This window comes from Sinohyriopsis cumingii, chromosome 9 (genome assembly GCF_028554795.1).
Source record: "Sinohyriopsis cumingii isolate HCF-2022 chromosome 9, ASM2855479v2, whole genome shotgun sequence".
NCBI lineage: Eukaryota > Metazoa > Mollusca > Bivalvia > Unionida > Unionidae > Sinohyriopsis > Sinohyriopsis cumingii.
Window position 1 is genome coordinate 50,633,217 of NC_142969.1, and position 27,286 is coordinate 50,660,502.

Here is a 27,286-nt window from a genome sequence, read left to right on the forward strand (position 1 = left end):
ACACTACTAGACATGTATTATCAGTAGCTACAAGGTTAAACAAGTATATGATGATGTTCTTCTTGAAGACAGTTTCATTGAACAGTTATTTATACCATTAACACACTACTACCATAGCTGTGTTGATACGATTTGCAGTCATATCATTGATCGAAGGTTACTCCACTTGACCTAGTCAGATAAAGAAATCAATATTTGTGCGTGCTTTGTATTTAAACTTCCTGCCTGCTCATTTTCAATGGACACTTCGACTATTTGTAAGTTCATAATTTGCATCGGAATTTTGCGAAAGAGTTCACTCTATCATGGTAAGTTTAACTAAATATTACCTGAAATTTCAAACAATCTCTTTGCTAACACTCTTTTGTGAGATTTACTATTGAAAGAAGACAGAAATGATTATTCATAACATTCAGTATTTTAGAATCGTCACTGATCGCTTGATTTTGTTTGTTTATTTCATGTTACAAAGTGACTGATAATAAGCACAGACAGAAACTCTTCGTGGCCGATTCGATGATATTTGTAATACTCGGTAGCATAAATGAAACAATCTGTACTATGATAATGCTTACACTAGTGTACCAGAAGCTCTCTCATTTAATACCACATATACATTGCAGACATAACACACTAAAGTAATTTAACAAGTCTGCGGATCTCCCAAACAGATATGGAAAAATAAAGTTAGTGTTTTTGACGACGATTTACATAACAGTAATTTAAGTCCTTTCAATTATTTGCGGTACGATGGAAGAACAAATTTGCTAGTTATAAGCTCTGTCGCGTTTCTAACAGTGTCACGTTTCCCTCTATGCACTTCATGATATATTTTATTAATAGAGTATTCCGCCTTTCGTGTTTTGGTTCATGAAAATTCTTTTTCGCATTAAATTTCATTCGATTCATCTACATTGTCTTGATCATCCTCTAGCTTTTCGATATTATCGAAATAAATTAAGCGTAACGAAATATTTCGCACCCGATTTTGCAAAATGATGCCGATTAGGCCATCAAAGAATAAGTATTCAACATAGCAACAGGTGAAGCCGTTATGTGTTGGATGGACTCTGTTGTAGTCATCTCTTGGAGTACCTCAAGCAAACTAGAATCATTCCTTATTTAGAAAACACAGGCAACTAATAATCGTTTTTGCTACTACTTTCGAATTTTCAAACATTGAGTCGATGTTTTACTATAGATTAGTATGATGTCTAGATACAGTCTTTTGTTATACTTTCTGTAAGCTGGATATCGACTATCGGCTATGCTGGTTACAGTTTTTGTTTACCTTTTTCTCTTATTGTTGAGTCTTTCATTATCCAAGGATGTGTGCGGAAGTCAGTGATGGAACTGTTGAAATTGTAGCCTTACTCTAGAGAATTATTGAACGTTTGCTGTCTGTTTTTACAATAATCTGTTTACATTGAGGGTCTGGTCTTTGGTGTCATTGCAATCTAAGTGAGAATGGGATTTCAAACTCCATTAACGTTGTTTGGTATGTACTCCTCGATTTCCAAACCAGTAATATGCAGACACATGAGACAAATATGTCTTGATAGTGAAGTCCATCTGTAGTCGCGAATGCTGCAATTTATTTTGTTCTCTCCGTAGGTAGAATTTTTCAGAACCCGTAGAGTTCAAACTTTGTGACATACTTGGCATTTGCAATCCTGTAAATCATAGGAATTGAAAATGAACGGGTTTTAGTGACACTGTTTACTCTCCTGTAATCAGTACACATACAGAAAGTCTTATCTGGTTGCGGCACTAAAATGCGAGATGAGCTCTAGTCACGTTTACTTGGCTCATTAAAATCGTTTTCCGGAAAATACTAAACGCGTTTCTTCATATAGTCGTGTTTAGAGGACACATCATATAAGGATTTCGCTTTACAGACTTTTGATTTACTATTTCAACGTCGTGAACAATCTTGTTCGTTCGTGTTGGAAAGTATGCAAATAAGAGTGCATATTCTTTTATTAGACGTTTCAGTTCGTTCATCTCTTGAAGCAGCAGATGCAAACATTTGTGGTCCATATTGTCCACAACTACACACATGGGTATTACCTGATTGAGTTTTTTTTTTTACCATCAACACATATAACAAGATCTACAAAACCTATAAATATCACTTTTAAGTTTCGACCAGCAAAAATTATTACAGATTTTATGATGGGTCTTGTTTACTGCTAAATCACCAGACAACAACACTGCATTGGCTAGCTAATGATTTCCTGTTTATATGATCTATGTTTTACAATTTGATCATTAACTGACCACTCGTCACCAGTGGTACCTCAGGTGGCTTACATTTGTTCAAAAGGACACCATTCTTCAGGAAATAACATGTTCCTTCTTGTGTGATTTAAACTTTACTCGGTGTCTTTTGAAGCAAACAGAAGATTCTGGATCTTATTTCTGAAAAACAACTAGTGAGTGTATTTTATAATCCCGATTATAGTTAAGAGAAATGTTGCCAAAAGAGCGTCACTGTGATCAATAATTCCCCGATTGATCAAATGGTTTTGAGCAAAAGTACCTCATGAAAAGAATGACCCATAAAAGGTGTCCACTAAAGGAAATACGTCCTATCGAACAATATCATTTTCAAGAACATGTTTTCCCATAAGCTGGATATAAACCAGGGATTTCTTGTTAGATATGATCAAATCGTCGATTAATACAAGGCTTGAATGTTACAAGTGGAATACCTGTGATATTTTCTCCTTCTAGTAACAAATGAACTCCCTCAGTAGTCAAAGAAATCATAGCTCCAATTTTCAATTGTCCCTAAACTACGTCTGATGACAAATTAACACAATGGAGAGGGCCCTCAACTTATCTGCATTCAACTCCCTGTAATAGATCACTTTCACTAGAAGATGACTTCTCAGAAAATAGGAAGCTACTTTTTAACGAAGAATCTGTATCTCTTAATATCTTTGTAGGAGTAGGGTTACTAAAATCGCCAACAAGATATACTGAACCCTTCGACATGAAAGGTTAGTATATCTCCATAACGAAATCAGACTGGGCTATGCAAGCTTCCACACAAGTATCACTTTAAATACATGACCTTGAGTTTGACTTCTTTAAAAAAAGAGCTTTGTTAAGGTTCTGTTGCCTATATTTGATCCGTTTTATCAGAAATTTGATTCTTTACAGCTACACCAGCTTGCGGATTTTAAGTACTCAAACGAGACTGAAATGGTTTCTTAACTGAAACCGGTTGAGAGGAGGATTTATTTACAAAGTGAGCGTTGAAAATGAAAAAATAAAGAGCAGAATTACTAGCTGCCTTCTTTAAAGTTTCATCTCTTTCCTCTTCAGGGTATTTGCTAATGTCATTTGTGACACAATTCTTAAACTCTTCAATCAATACATATTGTTCAAGATTATCAAAATCTCTGTCAAACTTCTCAGATGTACACAGTCTTGTAAACAAACGCGTTTTCCCCCTACAAACTCTAGACGGGTCTAACTAGTTTCATTTCTACAATTTCTTAAATTTTGACGACAAGTCTTAGGCACCATCTCATCAGCCGTATGAGAAGCGCCCTTTATAGGTCACTTCCTATTTCATTAATCTAAACTCAATGTGATCTTTATCTCTATCTCTATCTTCCTTCTGCATTAGTTCATTCATTGACCAATATTCATTCTCTCTTTCTCTATCTATATCTGCGTCCTCTGTTTCTCTATCGTCTGTCTGCATCAATTCGTTAATTTCTTTCTCATTTTTACTCATGTTGTTTATATCTTTTCCTTCTGCAGAAGCATTTACGTCTTCTGTATTTCTATGTTTCCTCCTCTCGTTCTCTATCTCTCTCCGTTCCTTTATTTATGTAGATTTAATTTGTGTTGTTTGTTCGATTTGCTCAATGGTTGAATGTTATGTTTTTGTAATTGAACTTTGCCTTAATCAAGTTTATGGCGTATCTGACCAGTGCCATTTATTTTGAGAATAACATACAACAGCTTATATTTGTCATATAATGAATATTCAGATCATTGTTAATGGAGATTCATTCTGAGTCTAGAACATCACTGTTCCACTTGGAAATTCTTAAGCTTGGTAGACAGCTTTGAATGGTGTAGAGAGGAGAATGACTTACATTCTACGTCTATTATTATATCTCAGCTTTTTATATCAACGTTGTTCACTTGAAACATTACTCTTTTTGCCTTAACAACCGAAGCATAATCCTTTATGTCGTTGTGTTCAGTTTTTAATATGAGTGGATTTATTTATTCAAAATATTATTCTTGAAATTACAAAGTGCGCAATACTATTCGTAGACTAAAATATTTAGTTTGGAATTATAGTGAATTCAGTCAAGGATATTTCGGGTTATATTATTGTGAAATATTGTAGACCATTGACACTTTAGCACATTCGATAATAAAGGCACATCAAGACATCGGAATTGATTTGGAATAACAAAGGGAATTCAGTTGGAACTTCATAGATTTGAAGTTTTCATATAACGTTCAGGACTTTTGGAATATTTTTCATGATACTGTAATTTCTTTTCAAATTTTCGCTTTGTGGGAAAAAATTATAAGTTGAATTTTACAAACCTGTTTTCGCTTCATTCCATTACTTAGTTTAAATCCATTTAGTAGTAACATTATTTATATATCATATTCGCTATATGCTGATTATCTCTCCTCCATGTCGTGGCACTAATCCGTTTATTTTACTTCTTCATGCCCTTACAAACACACCTTGTACTCTACCTTACTCTATATCATATATCGTGTAAATAAGTTTTAAAAAATTAAATTGTTGAGTAAAGGCTAATCAATTATTTCCGCCATTTAAGTAGCAGCGTTGTTTTGCATATTAGAATGATAATTGATTTTATTATTTTAACTTATGAACATAATCAAACATCTGTTAAGCGAACATATTCAGCCACATTGATTATGTGTAATGTTAATTGTAATATTGTTTGGTTGTTTGTTTCGATTGTGATCATGTTTATAGACCCTGATGAGCGGTACTGCATCCATCTATGAGGCCTGGAACTTGTCATACATTTTCCTGGTTTAAATTGTGAATAGATTCTATACATTCTGTGCTGCAAAGCTCTCTTCTGAAGACATTGTGTGCGTTATCTCCGACTTGCACTTGCCCTCTATTAGTCGACGCTTATTTGGAGTAAAGCATATCATTTTCAAGATGCGCCAGGCTGTATTTTGCATAGGTTACTATGTAAATAATATCTGCCTACATCTTGTCATGGACGTAACAAAAACAAACTCTTCTGTATGGAAAATCTGATCAATCGACCATTCTTTCTACTCAGTTTCTTTATTTCGTTTTGTGTGGTTCATGGCTATAATTGGTTGATATTACAGCTAGCAACTAGACTTTTAAGATAGTAGTAAAGAATAGCTGTCAGAAATTCTATATAATATATAGATATATAGAAAACTAAAACCTTTAATTAGGAATTATAGTGAATTCAGTCAAGGTCATTTTTGGCTATATTATTGTAATACATGAGAAGAGTTAGCACATCGCCATATTATATAACAGTGACATATTGGCACAAAGGATAATAAAGGTACATCACCACGTTAGAATTTAGTTGGAATATCACTGGAATTTAATTGGAGGTTCATAAATTTCGACTTTTAGTAATATTTGGAATTTAGTGCACGATACTGTAGGATCTTCTGAAATGTTCACTTTGTAGGGAAATAAATTATGTCTTGATTTGTTTTCTCGCTCCATTATGTTGCTAAGTGTTTGTTGATGGAATCGATCCACTATTTATATATCAAATTTGCTATATGCTGATTATCTTTCCGCTATGTCGTTGTACTAATCCTTTCTATCTTAATGCTCCTACAAACAAATCTTCTATTCCACCTTACTCTACACCCTATATCGTGTTAATAAGTCCTGAGGAAATGAAAACTTCTTGAAATAAAGATAATGACTTATTTCATCAATAAAAGCAGTAGCTTTTTATTGCATAATAGAATTATAATTCATTCAACGCTTTTAACTATGAAATGAACTCAAGGTCTATTAATCGCCCTGATTCTGCCATAATTGTAATATTGTTTTTTTATTTGTTTCAACTAAGGTCACTTTTACAGACCATGATAAGTGGTATTGCATTCCTTTATTAACTGTCCTATACATGTTGTGTTCTAAAACTCTTTCCTGAAAGCGTTGTCTTGCTCTTTTCTTCTCTTTGTCGACGCGTATTGAGAGTAAATTAAATAATTTTCAAGATGTGTTATACTGTATTTTGCATATATTGCTTTTGTAAATAATATCTGCCTGCCTATGGTCATCATTATGATACAAAGTCTTAAGTGTGGAAAACATGCTCAGTTGACCATTCTTTCAATAAAGTTTCCTTGCTTCTTTTTGTTTGGTTTATGGCTATAATTGGTTAATATTAAAGGTAGCAGCTCGACGTTCAAGATCATAGTAAAGATTGTTTCTCAGCAATTATACATACTATCTAGATATTGAGAAATTGCTATTTTCCTGAAACGTTTTTTCTAGTATTTATCAATAACTTGACATGACATCCATACATTTCAACGCTTCCATAAGCTTTTCAAAATTCTGAATTATTTCTGATTGATGCCAAGAGTTACCAACGATATGAGTGAATCTGAAACAGCAAATTAAAACACCGGGTCAGCCTGAGGTGTTTAAATTAAAGTTTGTTTTCCATGCATGCTATCTATGCATATTGTTGAGTTCTTATAGACAGAGCTTATACATTGTATGAAATCCTGAATTTATGCTGTAAATTTGAATATTTGCTCAAATTAACTTTGCAATTTAATAACTGTATCATTTTAATCATCTTAGGAGATTGGGATGCGTATCTCGATACTGTGGTTGTTAAATGAAATCCGTAAATCTACATCATTTTCACAACTTATGATTGATATTGTATTTGGCAACTTGAAAAGGGCAATTCAATATATTCTTTCAATTTGTAATCTAGTTTCATTTCATCGGTAGATTATTTGTTTTAGCTTTTTTGTTCTATGTCAAATTCCATGGAAAACGAAATGCTTACACATGATTTCATTTAAAAATGTTCTAGGACTCTCAACAAGCTAACTACTTAGACCACGTCATGGTGGCTATTACTGTAGTTGCGATAAGGGACGTGTTTCTAAGGTCATGGCTAAGTTATGTCGTTTCAAGCGTTTAACTGTGGGAAAGGCTAACAACCACATGCACAATTAAATGAAATGTTGTATCAAACAAATCAAAATTAAACTGCGTAAAACTAATGAAAAGTTAAAACGAATTAATACAGGCTGAACGTAGTTTCAAAATTAGGTCAGGAAATAAAGTGCTTAATGGTTTTTCTTCAAGGAGGACAACATACATCTTGCTTTTCTTTTCTTATTGCTAATCTAATGTTTCCTTACCGATTATAATATACATTGTGTTAACAACAGCTAATATAACGTTGGTAATGAAACCAATACAATCTTCAGATAGCATTATATAAATTAAGAATGAAATGTTACGATACTATTTTGCTGAAGAAATTACTATATTCAACTATCCGTTGGATAAAGTTATTCATTACCCATTATGAATCGATTCCAATGCGAATTTTCCAAGACATGCATTGACCACGTTAGTTTCTTAAACTAGGCAATATCATTAACCTAGACAGGAAAGTCATGTTAGCAAAGTCCCGCTTACCCACATAATAGCTTTATTTGCCTGTCCGGTCAACTTAACTATTGTCTGCTATGTATAGAGCCGAAACTTAGGTCTACTTTAAACAGTGAGATTTCTGTACCATGCCTGAATCTCACAAGTGACTTTATGAAAATGTCTCCTTGCTTTTCTCTGCTCTCCTCATGTCTCGTGCTGCATGATCACCATCACATCTCGTTCTCTTCCTATACAATATTTACAACAATGGTAGACCACAAATCCTTCTATATACATTCCAAATTATTTACCAGCATAGCATTTCCCACGCAGCTCATTTAATTCCCAATTTCAGCCCAGCGCACTTGTGTTTGCATTAAAACACCAGACATGTTTTAGTTCCAGCAATGTCTTGTAAACGCTATGCATTCAGTTCGGTATACGATTCAGTAAGAAACATTATTAACACGGGCTTTCGGTGATGAGCTTGGTAAATAAAATAAACGAAGTTACCTGTTGATATTCGTGGCATGTATACAAGATTTACTTTTAACTAACATGCAATAGTGGCAATTCTTTTTGGCCACATCCCCTGGGTGTGGGTAGTTGCGGTAAATACGGTAAGCATCCTTTTACTAAAACGTAATGAAATTCGTAACATCCACTGAATCAGGGTATATCAATAAATCTGGAAATTCATGCATAAAATTCAAGCAGTTTTAGTACAATAATAACCAGTAATGATAGTTTTGTGACTGTTCATACAATATTTGCATAATGTAGTTTATAATGCATTCTCTGTATTCCTTTTTTGAACCAGTATTTAACTTATATGTAAGAATCGTGTAAGTTGATATACAAACTATCTAGTTCCCAGTAGACAATATAATATGATGCTGACATCTTAAATTCGTTTGGTAACCGAAAGTGGTATGAGCTCAAGAGCATTAATACCACGGTTTGGACGCGTATGAAATTGGTATGGGGAATAAGTATATTATATAACTCTTTATTAGCTTGGTTTAAATGTAAGATATTTCATATGCAAATTAAAGCATGCAGTCCAATTATACCTTACATTCCAGAACACGTTGAACATTTGGAAGCTTATCATTACTTAAAAAAGAAAGGAAACGATGAACCTAGACGCTTAAGCATGTATTGTATTTTAATGTAAAGTATTCACCCATATCTAGGTTAGTGGTATCTTTAAACTGGTGGTAGATAACCTCTAATATATCTTGCCAATCTGCAGTTGATGGGATCCTTTTTCAAGTACCTGATATGGTTGAATGGACCGAAGCAGATGCAACCTGCCAGAAGAACCATGGCAAACTATTTAAGCCCAATGAAACATCATTTGATGTGCCTCTATTCAGCGAATGTAATTTGAAGGATGATTTATGGGTTGATGCAACATACATCATTTTAAATTCTGAAACAGGTAGGTATAATAATATTTTGCCGGGTTTTTATTTAGAAAACATTTTAAGGATATTCGTTGGTTACATTCTTTTCAATAAAATTTCCTTATTTCATAAATTATGTTCTTTTCTACCACCATTAACACGTGTAACTTTTAACTCAGCAAATAACACCTGAAAAGATCGGAACTTCGTAACAAAGTAGTTTCCATGAAATTTGATATGCAAAGATGCAATTAAGTAATGAGTTTGGCTTCGTTCTTGGGCATATACTCATTTTTGCAGCCCTGTTTTGCCATAACGTTGAATCCGCTAATGAGTACACTTATCTTGTGAAATGGTGTCGTCGGTAAAGCTGGTTGATAGATCTTTGTTACAAGCTAGGGTTTGCTGCTGTCTAAGACTTGGTGAATCGTGTAATTGCTTGCCGCATAATATATTTTTATTCGGTTAAATACTAGATTAAAAACTTATATACGTATTAGGTAGATCTATATCAGTTCTATCGGGCACGCATTGCCTAATATTACATTTAATTTGTACCCAAATAATATTGCGAAAATCTTGGAAGTTAAATAACACTCAACATTGCCATGGATTTCGCAAATGAGGTAATAATTACAACCTTTCCTTAATTAATATGGGATTCTAATGATGTAAGATCGCATCCAAAGTAATAAAAATCTTTTGTCATTGTTTTCCTTTGTGCTGTAAAGAATTTTGCGATGATTAAGTCATTCAAACTTGAACAACGATTGCGGGTTACAATTCTTGAAGGATATATTTCTAGAGATGAAAATTCTTCATGGTACTTGGTCGACTTCAAGCCCTAAAATAATGCTAAAAAAGTCCAAGATTACCTTACACTTCTATAGACATTGGATCTCATTATGTTGCTTGTCTTATTTTACAGCTTCTAGCATATTTGGACGTCATTCAGATGTCAGGTGTGAAATGTGTAAAATAGGAGAAAGTTGTGGAACAACTTGTTTGTACGAGCAGTGTGGGACCCTATGCGGCGCAATATGCGAGAGTCAATATGGTACAATTATTATATTATGTTCTCATATTAGTAGGTAGAATATATGGAGTAGTGAGTCGTCGTCAACGTATTCTAAACATTCACTAAATTATGTCCCCTTTTAAACAAAAGTACACAATAATTATCAACATTACTGCAGTAAGACTGAGATTTCTGGCAACTTGAAATTCGCAGAAATTGCTCAGACTTTGTTTCAGCCGAGATTCCAAGTAATGCAGACAACCTTAACGTATATGTGCAATTCCTTTCGGTTTGTTAACTTGGAAACTGTAGTTGACTAGTTGGAATTATAAAATTGAACTTTTACTGAAACGTCTTAGATACCCATCTAAACCTTCTGCTTTTTAACTTCAAGATTTTACAAGGTTCTGCATGGTGTTAGTTATTTCAAGAAACTGGTGTTGGCTTTTCCCTTTAAAAGCAACCTTCCTAGATCCAGCTAGTATGAATACAGTGTCATTGCTTGGAAACGTAAACGTTTCAGCGGGTTTATCGGAAACCATGGGTTCAGTGTACTTTTGATTTCATTGAAATTTAAAACAATTATAAAATAGAACAGTTGCATTGGTCTTCTGATTTATAATTATTACAACCTTTGTTAACATATGACACATGATCACCCAGGACAGGCTCGACATAACTTTTCATACATTTCGCTGTGTTCTATCGTCCGATGCCGACAGAGAGACCACAATGTGATTAATATAGGATCACGTCTCTCAGGTATTATCACATTTTGCCTGAATAAAAGATTACATTGAATGTATTCTGAAATTCCACCCACGCGAACTTGAACTGATTTTATAAAATATTCTTCGTCACTGCCTTGATATGGAGTGAAATAAAATTCCAACTTTCAATACACCAATGTAGAGTCGTCATACGGAATGTCGGGGGTGTTGTTGGTTCCTTATTATCACGTGACTTTGAACAGAGTCTATAAATATCTCTAGTAATTCTTCTGGGCAAAAGGTAGGTTGAAGAGGTCTAATTCAGAATCTGTGACTTTCCGTGTTGACTTTCATCTTCGAAACATTAAAGTTGAGGAAAATATTATTGTCGATGACAATAAGCAAGCGCTTAAGGAAATGACCCTGGAAGAAGACATGGTCTTCCATCTTGGATCAGAGCACAGAGACAATGGCGAAGGTTGTGACTTGCCTTTGTTGCGTGAAATACTTTTCTTTGCTTCTGGTCAAAGCGAGACAAATGTTCTTCCTACTTTAGGTAAGAATTAAACTCGCCATGCATGGAGATTGGTTCATGTGATGTTACATTTTAACTAGTTAGCTTCAGTTCGGTAATCGTTTGTGTTCGTGCTGCAGGTGACGAGTTTGTTCAGGCACAAATTCACATCGCTGAACAGTGCAATTTTTATCAAGAGACACTCTAGAATCAATGAGTGGATTGATGTAAGTTATTGAAAACTAAGATCTTTAGGACAAGCAACTTTGATTCAGATCAATAAAATATTAGGTTAGCCGTTTGATTTCAAGTTCAGCGGGAGATGTCGTCAGAGATAACACGGGATTTAATTATTCCCACCGTGATTCTTGTATTGTCATCATAGGAAACAGATCGAAGTCTATCATCCAACATTTATAAGAATCCCGTTGTCAAAATCATTTACAGTTGTTTTCGTCTAATTGTTACTTTTTTATGTGGTCGAGATTGAGGTTTGAATGGTATTTGGGCCTAGGTTTATGGTGCCCTTTCTGTGACATGTATGATGTCTCAATGGTTTCGAGAAGAGTGTTAATTAACTGACTAGGTATTTATCTGGATCTCAAGAGCATTGTTACTGCCTGGATAAACACAATTACTTGCCCTTTCAAGAAGAATAGACTATTTTGTCCAAGATATACTATTATGCTAAACTGTCGAAATGGGATATTACTCTTTCTGGTATTTCGATGATACGCAAACGGCACAAAGTTGTAGAAAAGGGAACAAGTTATTATTCTTTCTGACAGTTTTAATAATAGAAAATCTGACTGAAAAGTATAGAAAACTGTATTAGATTTTTCTGGTGTCTTCTAGCTTTCTGTCCCGAAAGAGTTTGAAAAGTATGTCTAACTCATAATGAAAACTGTAATACTTCTAACCCGATCTACATGGAATTTTAATTGAAACCTCAATATTCCATTTCATAAGAATTAAAATATAACAACTGATATCAATCGGCTCTTCGCAAGACCTGTTTTCGACTTATACATTTGTTTTCGGTCTACAAAATACCCAGCAACTACACCAGAAACTATGTCTGAAAAGCTTGTATTAAGAGTCCTTCATCATTAAACTCCATTGCTCGTGCAGTGCAAGCTCTCTGGTTATAGTTGTATCATCGTAGAACATAGAATAATTTAGTTACATAAGGTACACTGCTTGAACAGAACGAAAAATGATTAGCTGAAACAATTTTATTTTATTTCTTCCAAATTCAAATCAATTGCCGTTTTAGAACCACACAAACATGTGCTGTATGATGTACAAAAAATCTGGACTGAAGCAAGGGAATGGTGTCATCAACACTACAGTGCATTTGGCGACGGGATTCAGAATGTATCGTCTTTATTTCCCTCGGGATATTGTAGTGATATATGTTTCTGGACTAGAAATGTGATTCAAGTGAACTTTCAAACTAAACTAGGTATGTATAAAACACAATTTCACTTTTTTGTTCACAGACTGAGTCGAAGTCATAATTTATATACTACATATATGCGAAACTTATCAAGTACCTACTGGGTAATGATATCCTTCTACTAACTAAAGCAAATTTCAGATATGAGATCAGTCATGGGTTTACGTGACTCGAACGAAATATGCTTATCTCTGAGTGTTTCCACAGACGTCTTGGTGAACTTCATTATCATGGTGTCATCTAATCTCAGTATATGATCACTCATCTACATGTCCAAATTTTCACATCTAATTGGTTTTGACGTTGATCGTCTGGGTTGTTAGGGTCGTCAATATGTCAGTGTGGTACTTACTTATTCTATATTTTAAATTTGATTTCACTTCCACAAGGGATTAAACTCTTACCAACACTTTAAACAAGATGCGGAATGCATCGTCTTTATTTTATTGAGGCTATGTAGTGATGGATGTTTCTGGACTAGAAATGTAATTTAAGTGAACTTTTAAACTAAAATAGGTATGTATCATACATAATTTCACTTTTTTCACAGACTGAGTCGAAGTCATAATTTATATGCTACGTATATGTGAAACGTATCACATTCTTGACAATGACGTTCTTCTGCTAACTAAAGCTTATTTCAGATGTGCGATCCGAGACACGGGCTTAAATGACTCCAAAGAAAATCATTTTCTCTTAGTGTTTGCATATGTGTCTTGCCGAAATTGATTATCGTGGTGTCATATAATCTCAGTATATGATCACACCTCTACATGACCAAATTTTCACACCTACTTGGTTTTGACGTTGTTCAGCTAGATTATAAGGGTCTTCAGTATGTCAGTGTTGTACTTACTTATTCTACATTTCAAATTTGAAATTTGTACAATTTCAAAGGATTAAACACTTAACAGCATTTTTTAATATAATACCCAAAACAAAAAGATTTTCAGATGACATTAGATTGGTATGAGTTTACACGAAGGTTTTGTACATTCACGCGGAAATACAGAACGTCCTTAGTTTAAAGTTTGAATATGAACGTTGGTGCAAAAACGAGACGTATAAACATCTATGTATACTTTAGCCGACGTGTATCTTGCCAGAGCGTCAGAAAACTGATGACGGGTATCTGATTAGTTACTTATTTATTTTAAAGTCCAGATATTATTATACCATTATTATTATTATTATTATCATCATTATTATTATTATTATTATCATTATTATTATTATTATTATTATTATTATTATTATTATTATTATTATTATTATTATTATTATTATTATTATTATCGTTTAAAATGCCGATATTGTGTGTTTAACATTTGTCCATGATTGTAGATTGTATTTAAGCTAATGTTGATTTGCAATCTATATATTTACATAATTAACTTGTGTCCATGAATGTTAGCTGTAAATAAGCTGTTAACATAGTTATTGTGAGTTCAAAATAAGCTAGAGATATCCTTGTTTACAACTGGCTTTTAATTTTCTGTTGAAATGAGTCACATCTAGCTCAAGTAAAAATGTATATAAATAGGGAATTCATAAAAAAATAATTCATTTCTATCTTAGACGAGTGTCTAGAATTCATATGTTATCAAATTTTAGTTCTGTTTAGATATATTTTGAGAGTTTTTAATTTTTTATATTACACTCGTTGGAATGGTTCCGTGTTCATTGACATTGGATACACACTCCTTTGGGACTTATGTCAACTTATTCAAAAGACATTCTGGACTGCATAATTGTGGTACAGTTATAGTCACAACTATTGGGATACATTCATACTATGTTTTATTTTATGCTAAGCAGTGAATTACTTGATTTTCTAATAAAAATAATATTGATATTTCACCGTAGTGAAAAAATAACAATATTTTTGCACTACAGGAACTACTTGTATACATCGATGAATTACTTGTGGTTGTTTTCTTATTAATAATCCCTGTCTGTTATCCTTGTAACTTGTAGTTTGTTATTCTGGAAATATCAGTCAATTTTTATCAATCTGATGTGGAACTAATTTTGTGCGCAGGTACACATAGCACAGCAGAACATGTACGGTAAACAGCTGATATTACTGTAAGAAATCTGCTAATTCACTGTGTCACAAACTTTAGGTAGCCAACGTATGTGAGCATAAAATAAAAAGAACATTTGCTTGAAACGAGTGAATAACGGATATATTTCATCTCGTGGGTGAAAAACTCGATGAAATATATCCGTTATTCACTCGTTTCAAGCAAATATCCTCAATATAGTTTTGGATTTTGGATAGGACATTTAGAATATTTGGGATTTATTTCACAATACCTTAAATTGTTGATTTTACTTAAATTGTTGTTTTCACATTTTTCGGTTACTTAGTGAAAGAACTAGAGTGGAAACAATTAGAAAACCTCAAGATCATACACAACTAAAAAACAATCATGCAACTGGACCTTTTAACTGGCTGCATAAGCTCGATTTCGAGTCAGTTTGAGGGTAGGAGTGAAAGAATATGAAATGATAGCGCTACGTTTCTGACCACTATTATAACATCTGTATGACTTAGGACACTATTGCACAAACGTCACTTAAATTTAATCAGTCTTTTTAAACAACATAAGGAATGGTTCAAGAGAAGTATAAGGATGGGTCCGTTATGAAAAACTAGCGCTTAATCAATATTCTGTGGTGATCCATTTAATAAAATGACGATGCCACTTTAACAAAGATAAAGATTAAACAGGACTTGAATTCTTTCCTAAGTACTTTTATTTCAAACGAGACTGCAATATTTCCGTTTCTATTTAAGCTCCGACCAACAAAGAAGGTGAATGTGGTATACTACACAATGGTAAATTATCATTTACGAGTTGTAACAGACAGCTATATCCGCTATGCGAGACAGGTAATAATTTAAATTAATTTGTCTTTTCCAGTCAGAAATAGCATTTAGTTAACAGAAAATAACAGAATTTACTTATTTTTCCGCACTTATTTATTTGCAATTTCTATAACTACAAGCATTTAGTGCGATTATGAACCTCATCGAGTACGAGCGACACTGTGCTTTTTGCAGTGACATTTACGTTATGTACTGATGGTATCATGTAATGTTGTAAAGGAAACATCTTATTTTAAGTTTATGTCATACAGTTTTTGCTTAATTATTTCTTGGTAATAACATAAATTTATAAATGCGGGAAATGAAACAACATACATTTTTGAATGTAGAAAATCGAGCGCAGATTGATCGCGTGTCTGCGTAAATGAATACATTTTACATGAAGGCTTTTTGTTTAAATGAAATTCGAAGAAAGGGCAATGTAAGTGGCATAAATTTCGGTTATAAATTAAGTCACAAGAACAACACAAAGACGGTACACAGGCAATATTATAAATTTATAATAATAATAATACTATTATAAATAGCTACTTGTGAAGACATTGTTTTGTATGAAAACAAGTAAAACAATATATACCATGAGTGCCGACTGCCTATAGTATGAATGTAATGAAAAGGCCGAGAACAAATATTAAAAACGATGTTCTAGATCAGAGAGTGTTGTTTCATGTGATCTTATCTCAATCTACTTGCCTATTTAATATATGTCTTATTCTGTAATGACATCATATATTTGAAGAAAAATGTAATGTTCGGTGTTTTTAATTTTTTTGTATATAACATCGGAGTGTTGCAGGTTTAATATACGGCAAGTTTATTGGCATGTCAAATATATTATAAATAATAAAGGATTTAAAAATTTAGATATTTCTGACGTAAAATCAATTACATATTATTTATAATTACAGCAATTAATGTTTGCTCCAGGTCAGATTTACTTGACAACGTTGCAATTGTACGATTGTATTATGTAGAAAATTAAACCTAAATGTGTACGGCAACGTCTGGAGGAAATTAATATGGCATAAATAAAGTTAATATTCAATTGCAATCTTAAGTGCACGCAGCTGCTTTGGTCCGCCAATTGTACATTCCTACTCAAACCATATATTGAACGATATATCATCATTCAAATTCATGTATAAATATGACGCGTCTATGTGTCTGTGTTCCATAAGTTATTTGTATAAAATTTTGAAAGGGGAATAAAAGAAAATGTCATTTTAATTACCATGTCTGTATATCTTGTATGTTACTTCTCATAGCGAAACTTGGGGATTCAACTAAGGATGCCTACTCCCACCCCGCACCACCTCATTCATGTGGTTATTCCAAGCGAACATAATCACAATGTTTTGTGAAATTTCATAAGCTCTGTTTGAGGTCATATCATAATGGACAGACTCACTGACAGAGGTACAGACAGAGACTAATAATAGTTTTCTCATATGCGTTGGTATAATATAATAAAATCCATATCAGATATTGTATTCTACATCTGGATTTCTTTTTCAAAGGACAAACACATGTTATTGTGGTCATTTTGATGATTGTGTGATGAATAAATAAATAATTTACTGCTGTGGTAGAAATGCAGCTGGGAGGTATACATATTAAACTGCCCAACCAATCACATTCATGTCTTAATGTTTCAGCGTCAATAAATATTTCTATACTTTTAAATAAGAAAACTCCTGATATAAATTAAAATGTATCGACACTTCTCTCATTCTTCAGCCTAAAGAAAAGAGATTGGATTATTTACCTGAAACTATAAAAATATGCAGTATTTTCTACCTCTTAGATTAATAAAAATGAGAGTTTAAACAGTGAAAGAAGAAAACTATGTGATTTGGAGCTGATCTTTTCCAGACTGCACATGATGATGCAGAATGATTGTTTCAACATATCAACCGAAATTTCGTTATCTAACATCTTCACTTTTAAACTTTCCCAGGCGTAACGTAGGAAGATCAAAGTCAGAAAAATGGCCAGGTAGACTGTTTGGCTGGTGGAAAGTGATCACACAGAAGTTTATTCACAATTTTCAGCTTTCCTTGGACGAGCGTTTGTTCATACATTACTTCGAACAGTTTAAATTAAATCTAAATGGTGCAGAATAACATGAAACGGAAACAGCAATGTCTTGCAAGATTTATTACACGTTTCAGTCATGACATACAGTTTTGTGTGATCATTCCAACGTTCTCTGTGTGATAGTATGTACGAATGTATGTGTTTACTCCTGCCTGCTCATCTCTCTCCCTACACTTTACTGCTAGGAGTATAGCGATTATAAAGGGTGGCAGAGGCTGGTAGTTTTGTTTGTAAAGGGAGCGTAAGAAAGGTAATAGGGTAAATGTTAGGTTTGATTTTATGGGTATGTCAGCCCCCTCTTTTACTGTTTGTCTGATACGTGTGTACAGTATGTTTGTATTTAGAATCATGCCAATGGTTACTTCAACGGTATTTTGGCCATTACGCATGGATATTGGTCACGCTAAAGTCGTTTTGATTAGTAAATGTGGGCTGTTGAGTTAGTAGATGTTCTGCTGTTTAGTAAATGACCATATGTTACTCGCTCAAACAGGGTATTGGTTAGTAGATGTAGGTTTAACATAACATTGTATCGTGTCTCGGACAATACTTTATTTCGCAAGATCTATTGAGATAATTGGAAATCTCCCCATATTGACATATTGTTCACTTTTCAAAATGTCAAAATTCTCTTATCTCAGAATTGCCAGCTCGTGGCTGAGTTAGATCCCTTTCTCATTGTAAGTTAGGTCCCTTTTTCATTGTAAACTAGGCCCCTTTCTAATTGTAATCTACAACTAGTTAATATATAAAAGTAGAAATTTAAACGCTTGATCCGGCTGACATTCACTGATTGTTTTCCTTAATATAACGAATGTTAGAACAAATGTGTACTTTCTATTAACTCGGAAATTTATTTTCAGATCAGATATTAACATTAACATTAAGACTCTTCAATAAAAAATGACAGGAACATTATAATTCTACACTTTTATACATGTGTTTTGTTTCAAGTGCTTTCTTAGTGCCCACAAGAAAATTGTTTCACATTAGAGGTAATTGAATGGCAGTAAATACTATTAATTATATGTATGTGTACAGTATACAAAGTGCTGCCCAGTCGAACAAGTTTGTGTGAGAACAATACTAATAGCTTGAATAACTAGCCAGGGAAAAAAATGATCGAAGTGAATTATGTGCTGAAAAGATGAGAATATACCCGATTTAGCAAGGCCAAATTCTAGTAAACCTTGACTCAATGTTGGGGATATAATATTTACGAATTGTCATTTGCCCTTAAAGAAGTACCACAAACAATCAAATATGGCTCTTGTTCTTTTTGCTTCTCCGTCTTAACTGACTCATCCATTTCCAGAAGATGTAGCTTTGCTTAGGTAGATTCACAATTTATGGAAGAAATCAGTTTCGGTGAAAGTAATACTACTACCACTACTTCTTTTACCACTACTACTGATATTGATGACTGCTTGCTTTTGACAGCTTTGTTGTAGCAGCCTCGTTTTGGTTGGGTCGGATGTAAACGCATCAAAGTCAGCTGGTCAAAACGACAACGTTCACAGTAATAATTGTTTACAGCATGCTACTGCAAACACGAAGGCCACACGGAATAAAAAATGTAGGTGTGTCAGGCGTGAACTGTTTATTCCAATGCGCGAAACAGCTGGACCAAAATTATCTACGCTGTTATAAAAATACATCATCGAATGGCGGAGGTGAGTTGGGGTTATGAATCGGGTAGAAGACTGTTGTCTCAACTATTTTGTTTAATGCCGTTTACGTTGACTTCGTACAGCTTAGTACGAATGTCTAGCGAGGTTTAACATGATTGCTTTGTGAGCTCCGGCTTTTCGGCTGGCTATTAATTTGTATTTTGCAACTTCGTCAATGACAATCTAAGCTACGCGTTGTATGCTAGAATGTATTCTGTTCTGAGCGTTATGTATTTATCATGCTCATTGATGTAGATGTTGCTATATGCTAATGACTCTGATATGTGGTTAGATATCGTATTAAGCTTGGTTTCAGCCAAGAAGTAGATTTCGCCATCCTTGTTGTGCTTCTTGGAGAGGCGGCAGCTAATAAAGTTCATGCAATGATAGCTAGAATGAAACCTTTTCAGCCAAACAACGTTTGAGTCTTGGAGATATAGATGTAAGGACATCATACTTCCTTGATTAGGAGAGTGATATAATAGTTTAATAGAGATGCGAAGATAGGCGGGTCAGCTGGCACACAACTCTAACCTTGCCCCATTGCGTACCGGGAAGACGGCAATGAGGTGAAAGATAATATCAGTTTTAACAATATCATTTTATTCGGAAACACGTTCGGTGAATGTCTCTGTAAGCATGCCTTCTGTTCGCAGGATTGTTAGTTTTCTTCGAAAACATATCACTGTTGAGGATCATACCGGTTTCTTTTATAGTCAGTTGAGAGATAGAGATGTGACCTGAGGACGAGGAACTTGACAGAAGCGATGCGACAAATGTCACTTTGCCTTTGTAGTTCCAATTAAGACCGAAATTTCCTGAGGGCAGTACTTTTACACATCCTTCGGTATTTTATCCTCCTCAATGATCTTCATATTATGCGTTTCAATAACCTCCTGATTCTACCCGATCAGTCAGTGTATACCGGCCTGCTTCATGCTTGCAATAATGCTGATACACAAATTCGGGCAGAGTCAAAAACGCCTACGATCCTGTTGCATTCATCCTTAAACATTCCGACGACCTTTTCGCTGGATCCAAGAGCAACGAATGTCCGGCTAGGTAGTCGATGGTGTCACGCAGTTAGATATCTTTTGCCATATCAAAACTGCAGTCAGGGTTTTCGAGGCTCATCAACAGCCTGTCATTGTCCGTGTACAAAATCAGCTATTTCTCCTCGTGGCTTAGCTTTCTTTTCTCGTATTAGGAGTTGCACACCGTGTTGAAGTTCAGGATCACTTGCCTTACATGAATCAAACTTCAAACATATCACTGTTGAGGATCATGCCGGTTTCTTTTTTAGTCAGTTGAGAGATAGAGATGTGACCTGACAACGAGGAAAGCAAATCTGCTCTGCCACGGTGGGCCGGAATTTTTGTGCGGCAGTCACTTGAGCGTCGGGGACATCATCATATTCACTTTGACATGTATGTTATCTTCGTTGCAGCTCATTCAAGTAATAGTCGCAATTACTTAATACTTATTATCAATGAACCATGAACCACAATGACTATTTCTTCTCTGTGTATTACTTTGTGGGCATTCAACTGACTATGATATAACGTTTATCTCTGAATATTCAAAAAATGGGTGGTTGCTTTTCGTGGTCCAATATGTTGAAAACAAGAATGGATGGCTTTAAGTTGTGTGAACATGTTTGCACCCAGTGGGTGAAGCTGGTCGAAAGCAAACAATATAAGGCCTCCTGTGATCTTTTTACAATCTTCCTGGATAGGGTGGTGAAAACATCTGTTCACCGTTTCATTCGCATATGTAGTTTGCAAGCCATATTTAAGGTTTCAATCTGTTTTACGTTTTTATAGGCCACCGTTTTTGAATTTACAAACATGGAAACATTTTAATATACAATAGAATCGTTTGTACCATAATCTTAATCTACAGTTTAGTTAGTTTAAGGTTGCATATGTTATCCAGTCTATATAATGAGTTTTTAATATTTATAATTGTGTTTTGCAGTGTAGGCCGCCGTCCAAAATTTATATTACTTAAGATGTTGTGAGTCACTTAATGATATAATTAAATAAATGACATAACATTAATGTAGGGTACTTATGTATGTTACTATTAATAAATCGAGTTTGAAAGTGACATGTTTTTTTATAGCTATTGAGTTATATGTTAAGAAATGTCATATTAGTTTTTCAATTTTCATACATTTACATATAAACAAAGTTACATTTAATATTATCAGTCTCATATTACTCCTATTACTCATAAACATTTATAGGCATAATGTTTTGATGTGTGGGCTTCCAGATATTCAAAAGTTTATACGTTCTCCTTATTCCAGCATAAATAATGTGATATACGGTTTGTATTTATGGATTGCATATCAGTCATATCATATCTTGGCAGTTAATATATTCATACCTTCCTATATTTGCGCTAATTGGTAAATTATTTGTTGTTAAATAGCAAATCAAGTTACTTAAATATATCATAATTAGATCATTTAAATAAGTTTCGCCATGTAAACGTACCTTTAATAAGGATATAAGAACGTAATATATGCGTTCCTCTGATCTCATGAGTAAGTTCATGCATGAAAATAACTTTACATTGCTGTGTAAGCACGTCTATATAAATAATCTCTCTCATCAGTGGCACCCTTTATTAACCAAATGTTAGCATATCCATATGTTAATAATATCTGATTTTCATTATGTGTCCAAACTACAATTTTCACCCACTTTCAATTGAAAGTTGTAGAATTCGTTTGGTAATATTTCATCAGCTACATTCATACAAAAAGCTAGGGTGTTTGTCCAGAATTTCATTTTGTGCTACACCGTAATGTATCGGTTATTCACAACATTTGCAATACCTTACATAGAATTGGTGGTCGACATTGCATTGCCTATTATGGCAATAACGTTAGTGACCCTGACAAAAATACACATCAAGATTAAGCTCTTTTGTGTTTCAAAGTATTATCAAAAAACTTAATATCCATTCATGTACCATGTAAAAATATTGTACCTATTCATGATAGTTCTCGTTCCAGATAATTCAGATTGATTTTAATAACCAGCAATGCTAATTTTCATGACGGAAGACTATACATTAAAAACGAAGCCAAAGACTTTCTTGGTATAGAGACCATCCAGATTTAACAATCGAAAGTGTAAAAATCTTAGTTGACCTTTCGTTTATGTTTATGTTTCACTACATGTTAACTAAGACAACCCTACTTTCAACAAAGTAAAGCTTGGTGTTACAGATATATGACATCGATGATCTAATGAAAGACTGATGATAATCTGTGCTGATTAGAAAATCAAACGGGTTTGAATTTATTTGTCTTACTCGATAATAGTACGGTTGTCTTAATTTCAATGTCATGAAACCGTAGTTCCTGAAGGAAAAGCCCCCAACAATAATATACATAATTGTATAAATACATAAATAAATATATACATACAAAATTACATCTATGACTCCTTCGATAGATGTATGCAAACATAGCTATATCCATGCATACATAATTACATATGCGAACATATTTGTCTGCATATACCCACTGCATGCAGGCTAATATATATCCATCATACATGCACACATGTTGCTTGCTGATAGAAAACGGAAACCCAAGATATAAGACCAATCTTAATTAGCATCACTTCTTTCAGTTCATCTTGTTGATTTATTGTTTGGATTGTCGGTAAATAAATGTTACTTAATTCTGAGTATTTATCCATATATTTACTCTTTAGAATCCAGTACTACTTTGGAGACACCAAGTTCTCATTTCAGTGAAGGAAGTAGTAGTTGCATATCGATGAATACAACAACACAGGCCTCAAGAAGTACTAATAGAATAAATGCAACAAACACAACTTCATCTGCATATGGATTATTTTCTGTTGCAAACAGTATCGCTAAAAGTACAGCTATTGGATTAAACGAAGAAAAGACATCCTTACTGGTACCAGTAGTAGAATCTACATCGATGACTGATGTAGATTCCCCGCATAAATCTGGTAATATGTGATGTATTATTAATTTTATTGCGGTCTTATAAGAGGAAAACAATAATTGTAATGGATTGTCAAGATTAAATGGATTTCATTTATAAAGAAAACTTTAACGTTCAAATTATATATGTTGCTTGTTTCTTGGCTTTAAAAATTTATGACAGTCCTTTTTGTTATATTCGGTTTTGTAATCATTTCAGTTTGATTATTTGTAATAAATATTACGTTTTGTTGGTAACGAAATTACTCAACACACAAATATACAATTAAATATTATATGGGATTTTGTTATGCTGTTATTAAAATATTATTTTTAATTTGCTTCCATGGTTTCTAATGAACTCTCCTTTAATATGAAAACTAGGACATGACCAATGCAAGTTTTGATAAACTGACTTATTTTTTGCAACGTTTCAGTTTGTTAGTACTACTGACTAGAAAATGATGATCACCTACTAATGTTTTCTTGTGTGCAAATATTTACAACATATGTGCCGTATATGCAGTTGCTTGATTTACATATAATGTTTTAATTGTGAACGTATAGTGATATCAAAACATGTTAACATGCATTGCATTTAAAAGAATAAGCTATATATTTATGTGCCTTTCAGATACAGGTATTATTATCGGAGCAGTCATAGGGAGCGTCGTGTTTCTCACGATGATAGTTCTTGTCATCATATATTTCCGTAGAAGACTGGTGCAGAGGTAAAATGTCTACATATAACAAATTACAATTTAATGATTCGACGTCTACCGCAAAACAAGTTCTAGTATTCTATGTTATCAGCGGTCATGATCTAATGGTTCATGTTATCTTTTGGCTTGCAAAAATCTACAATTTGCAGAAAACTACCAAGATTTAATTCATTAGTCATTCAAAAGACCATTTCACTCGAGTGATCGAGTGCAACTTTTGATAATACATATATATTAAGCTGTCAATGACGGTGACATGATAAAAATCTCAGTTCGGGGAAACATAAGATGCGAAACAGTAGCATCGTTACTCACTCATATGTTACATGGACAACACCAATCCATACAACCATAGAACTATAATTAGAAGTTTGATTGAAGCATTGGCAATCGCTTGACACAGCTATTGTCTAGCGTTTCAACGTTTGATGATGCTTGTGGCAAAATATAATAAAATGTGTTTGTCTCTTGTGTTGTGTTCTTTATGTACTAGAGAATGATTATTATTTTGTCTTTTATTTCAGAACGGGAGAAAGGAAATCAGAACATGAGAGTAAAAGTATGAACATGCAAAAAACACAAAAAATCCACAAATCAATTTATTCTTATCAATGTCAGGATGTTTCATTAGAAAACGGGCCTAGCCTCACACCATTTGTTCAATTGGAAAGTAAATGCGAAGTACCCCGTACTGGAATTGTTGGACAAATATCAAATCATGAGATGTCTGCCTCTATGTTTGAACCAGAAGGGAGTAATTTTAATTATGCAACAGTTACAAAAAAAGCAAAGGTCAACTCTAGCAATTCGACATACAACACAGATTATGATAAGAACGATCACCTGAAAGGTATACAAGAAAGAAGAGATGACAACGTAGCTGGAAACGTTTATGACACAGCCAATTTTGAGCAAAGAAATGGGTGTATCTCTACATCAGACAATATTTATAGCAAAACTCTTGATGAAAGTGTTAGGCTGTACGACAGAGTGAAGACTGCAATCTCCGACGAATATGACACTACGTACAACTTAAGGACAGATTGGAACTCCACTTATGATCACATATAATTCCAGAATACACATATACATGTAGAGCTCCTTCGGACTTTATCTACTTTGTGAGTGATTCGGTAACATTTGCACATCGATAAATACCCAACCGTGATCACTTAATGCTGATACGTCCAATGTCGTCCTTTCTTTCGTCAAATCCACTTATTCCATCAGCAGTGCAATCCAATTTAAGTAGCGCAAACTTTCCTTTCATTCGCCGCTTTACATCGCCCCATAACACATAACCTGCACAGAATCACACGATAATATTAACCACAGTCACATTTACATTCATTCAGAGACTTCGCAATTTACATATTAAGCAATGGCTACCGGTGTTTTCAACACATTTAATTTATTTACAACATTCCTGTTCAATTTTAGTCAGTCCCATCTGCTACTTCAGATGACCATGACCTTACATAATAACAGCTGATACGGAATGAACAAGTGTGCTCGATTAAATTTCCAATCAAACCGTAAGTCATAATGGATTTTATCAATGAACAAGATGGAAATATGAACGAGATGATGCTATCCCTTAGTAACATACATATAACAGTTAAATAAAGTGTATACAGAAATAACATTTTGTATCATTATCAACCGCGTTAATACTCATGAAGACCCGTTCAGTGATCTAATGTCAAATGAAATGTAACTACTGTCCCAGTTACGTTTATTCGGCAATTTCATACTTTACATCTTAGGCAATGGCTACCCGTGGTGTCAGCACGTTCTTTACATAAAAGACGACATTATTATTTTTTAATTTTAGTAAGTGTTATATTGAAATTTAATAATAATTTCTCGAATCTTGGTTTATATCCCTCAGAATCCTCAAATTGTACTGGCGCAGTTCCCATGCTATTATTGTTGTTATTGTGTATGACTAGGTTGATTGAGGTCATGGGGTTCTGTGTGAGGGAATTTATCAATCTCTGTTGTTCTGTTTCATTTTTAGCGTTTGTAACATCCAACTTATTATCATCAAATCCATCGTCATCTGCTTCAATCACTGCAATTATTTCTTTTAACTCCTTGTCATGTAGTTGTTCAAACAACTCTGCCGACAATTCCGAAATCAACGTAATCAGCCATTTTGCGCGACTATGTAGCAGACGAACGACAAAATAGTAAACTATGCATTTCAATCAAAGACTATTGAAAAAAAAGTATAAAAAGGGAATAATTTTTATTTATTTGCTGAATAAAAAATAAAAAAGATGAAACAGTCGTTTCACAATGACGTGTCTGCAACGTTTATTTATATTGCAAACAGCAGAAAAACCGACATTAGTCTCAGAATGTATCGTTGTGTAAATAATTCCAGATCAATATCACCTGACCATTTACAGCCAAACGTATTGCAGAAAATCCGTTTCATTCATATATATATATATATATATATATATATATATATATATATATATATATATATATATATATGCGTGTGTGTGGGTGGAGCTCTACAGTTCCGTATTTTGCATAGGATTAGATTTTTTTTTAGGAACAGAATTTCCCCATGATTCCCCAATGGTTATATATACTGGCTATTTAAAAATGAGAACTTGCATATATTAGGTATTGTTAAAAAAACAAACCTTTAGTTCCCTTTATTTTGGTGTATGATTGATAGGTGTGTTTGGCTTATATAGCTTTGCACCTTTCAAAGAAAAAGTGCTAGTTCCACTTGGTCATTTTCACTTTCTTAACTTCAGAGGTAAATTGTAGAGAAAAGAGCGATAACGATTTCTTTTTACATTTTTGTAGATTTGATAATTTATTCATTGAACATTCAAAAGCTGGTTTTGTGTAGTCTGGCAAGATTAATTTTCATATTGTAATAGCCGCTATGGATATTGTACTTCAGACAAATTCAGGCTGATTTTTGGAACACAAGGGAGCGGGCATTTTAGTTAGCAGTGTGGTTGGATTATGTACAATTTCCAAAAGTGCAGTTTCCAAAGAAATGTCAGCCATATTACGTGAAAGTAGCATAAAGGTATGCCAACATTATCTACACTGTGCATGTTTTAAATGCAAACAACTTCACCTTACATATGCACTCTTTCAAAACTACATAATAACGGTGAG

At 33.8% G+C, this 27,286-nt stretch overlaps 1 protein-coding gene across 1 annotated transcript; it reads left to right on the forward strand.

Annotated features, from left to right (window-relative positions):
* The first annotated feature begins 217 nt into the window (after positions 1-217).
* LOC149791798 (uncharacterized) lies at positions 218-26,552 on the forward strand. The gene is made up of 8 exons (XM_089969270.1): positions 218-308; positions 8,919-9,107; positions 10,001-10,129; positions 12,591-12,779; positions 15,577-15,672; positions 23,171-23,437; positions 24,046-24,142; positions 24,658-26,552. The coding sequence occupies exons 1-8, from the start codon at positions 239-241 to the stop codon at positions 25,202-25,204; spliced, it is 1,584 nt and encodes a 527-aa protein (XP_089825396.1). The 5' UTR covers positions 218-238; the 3' UTR covers positions 25,205-26,552.
* The last annotated feature ends 734 nt before the right edge of the window (positions 26,553-27,286 follow it).

What these genes read in the sequence shown, in the direction of transcription:
- LOC149791798 (XM_089969270.1), top strand. Translation starts at nt 239, where the DNA reads ATGGACACTTCGACTATTTGTAAGTTCATAATTTGCATCGGAATTTTG. An exon ending in CATTTTAAATTCTGAAACAG is followed by an intron (nt 9,108 to 10,000) that starts GTAGGTATAATA and finishes CTTATTTTACAG; the next exon opens with CTTCTAGCATATTTGGACGT. An exon ending in AGATTCCCCGCATAAATCTG is followed by an intron (nt 23,438 to 24,045) that starts GTAATATGTGAT and finishes TGTGCCTTTCAG; the next exon opens with ATACAGGTATTATTATCGGA.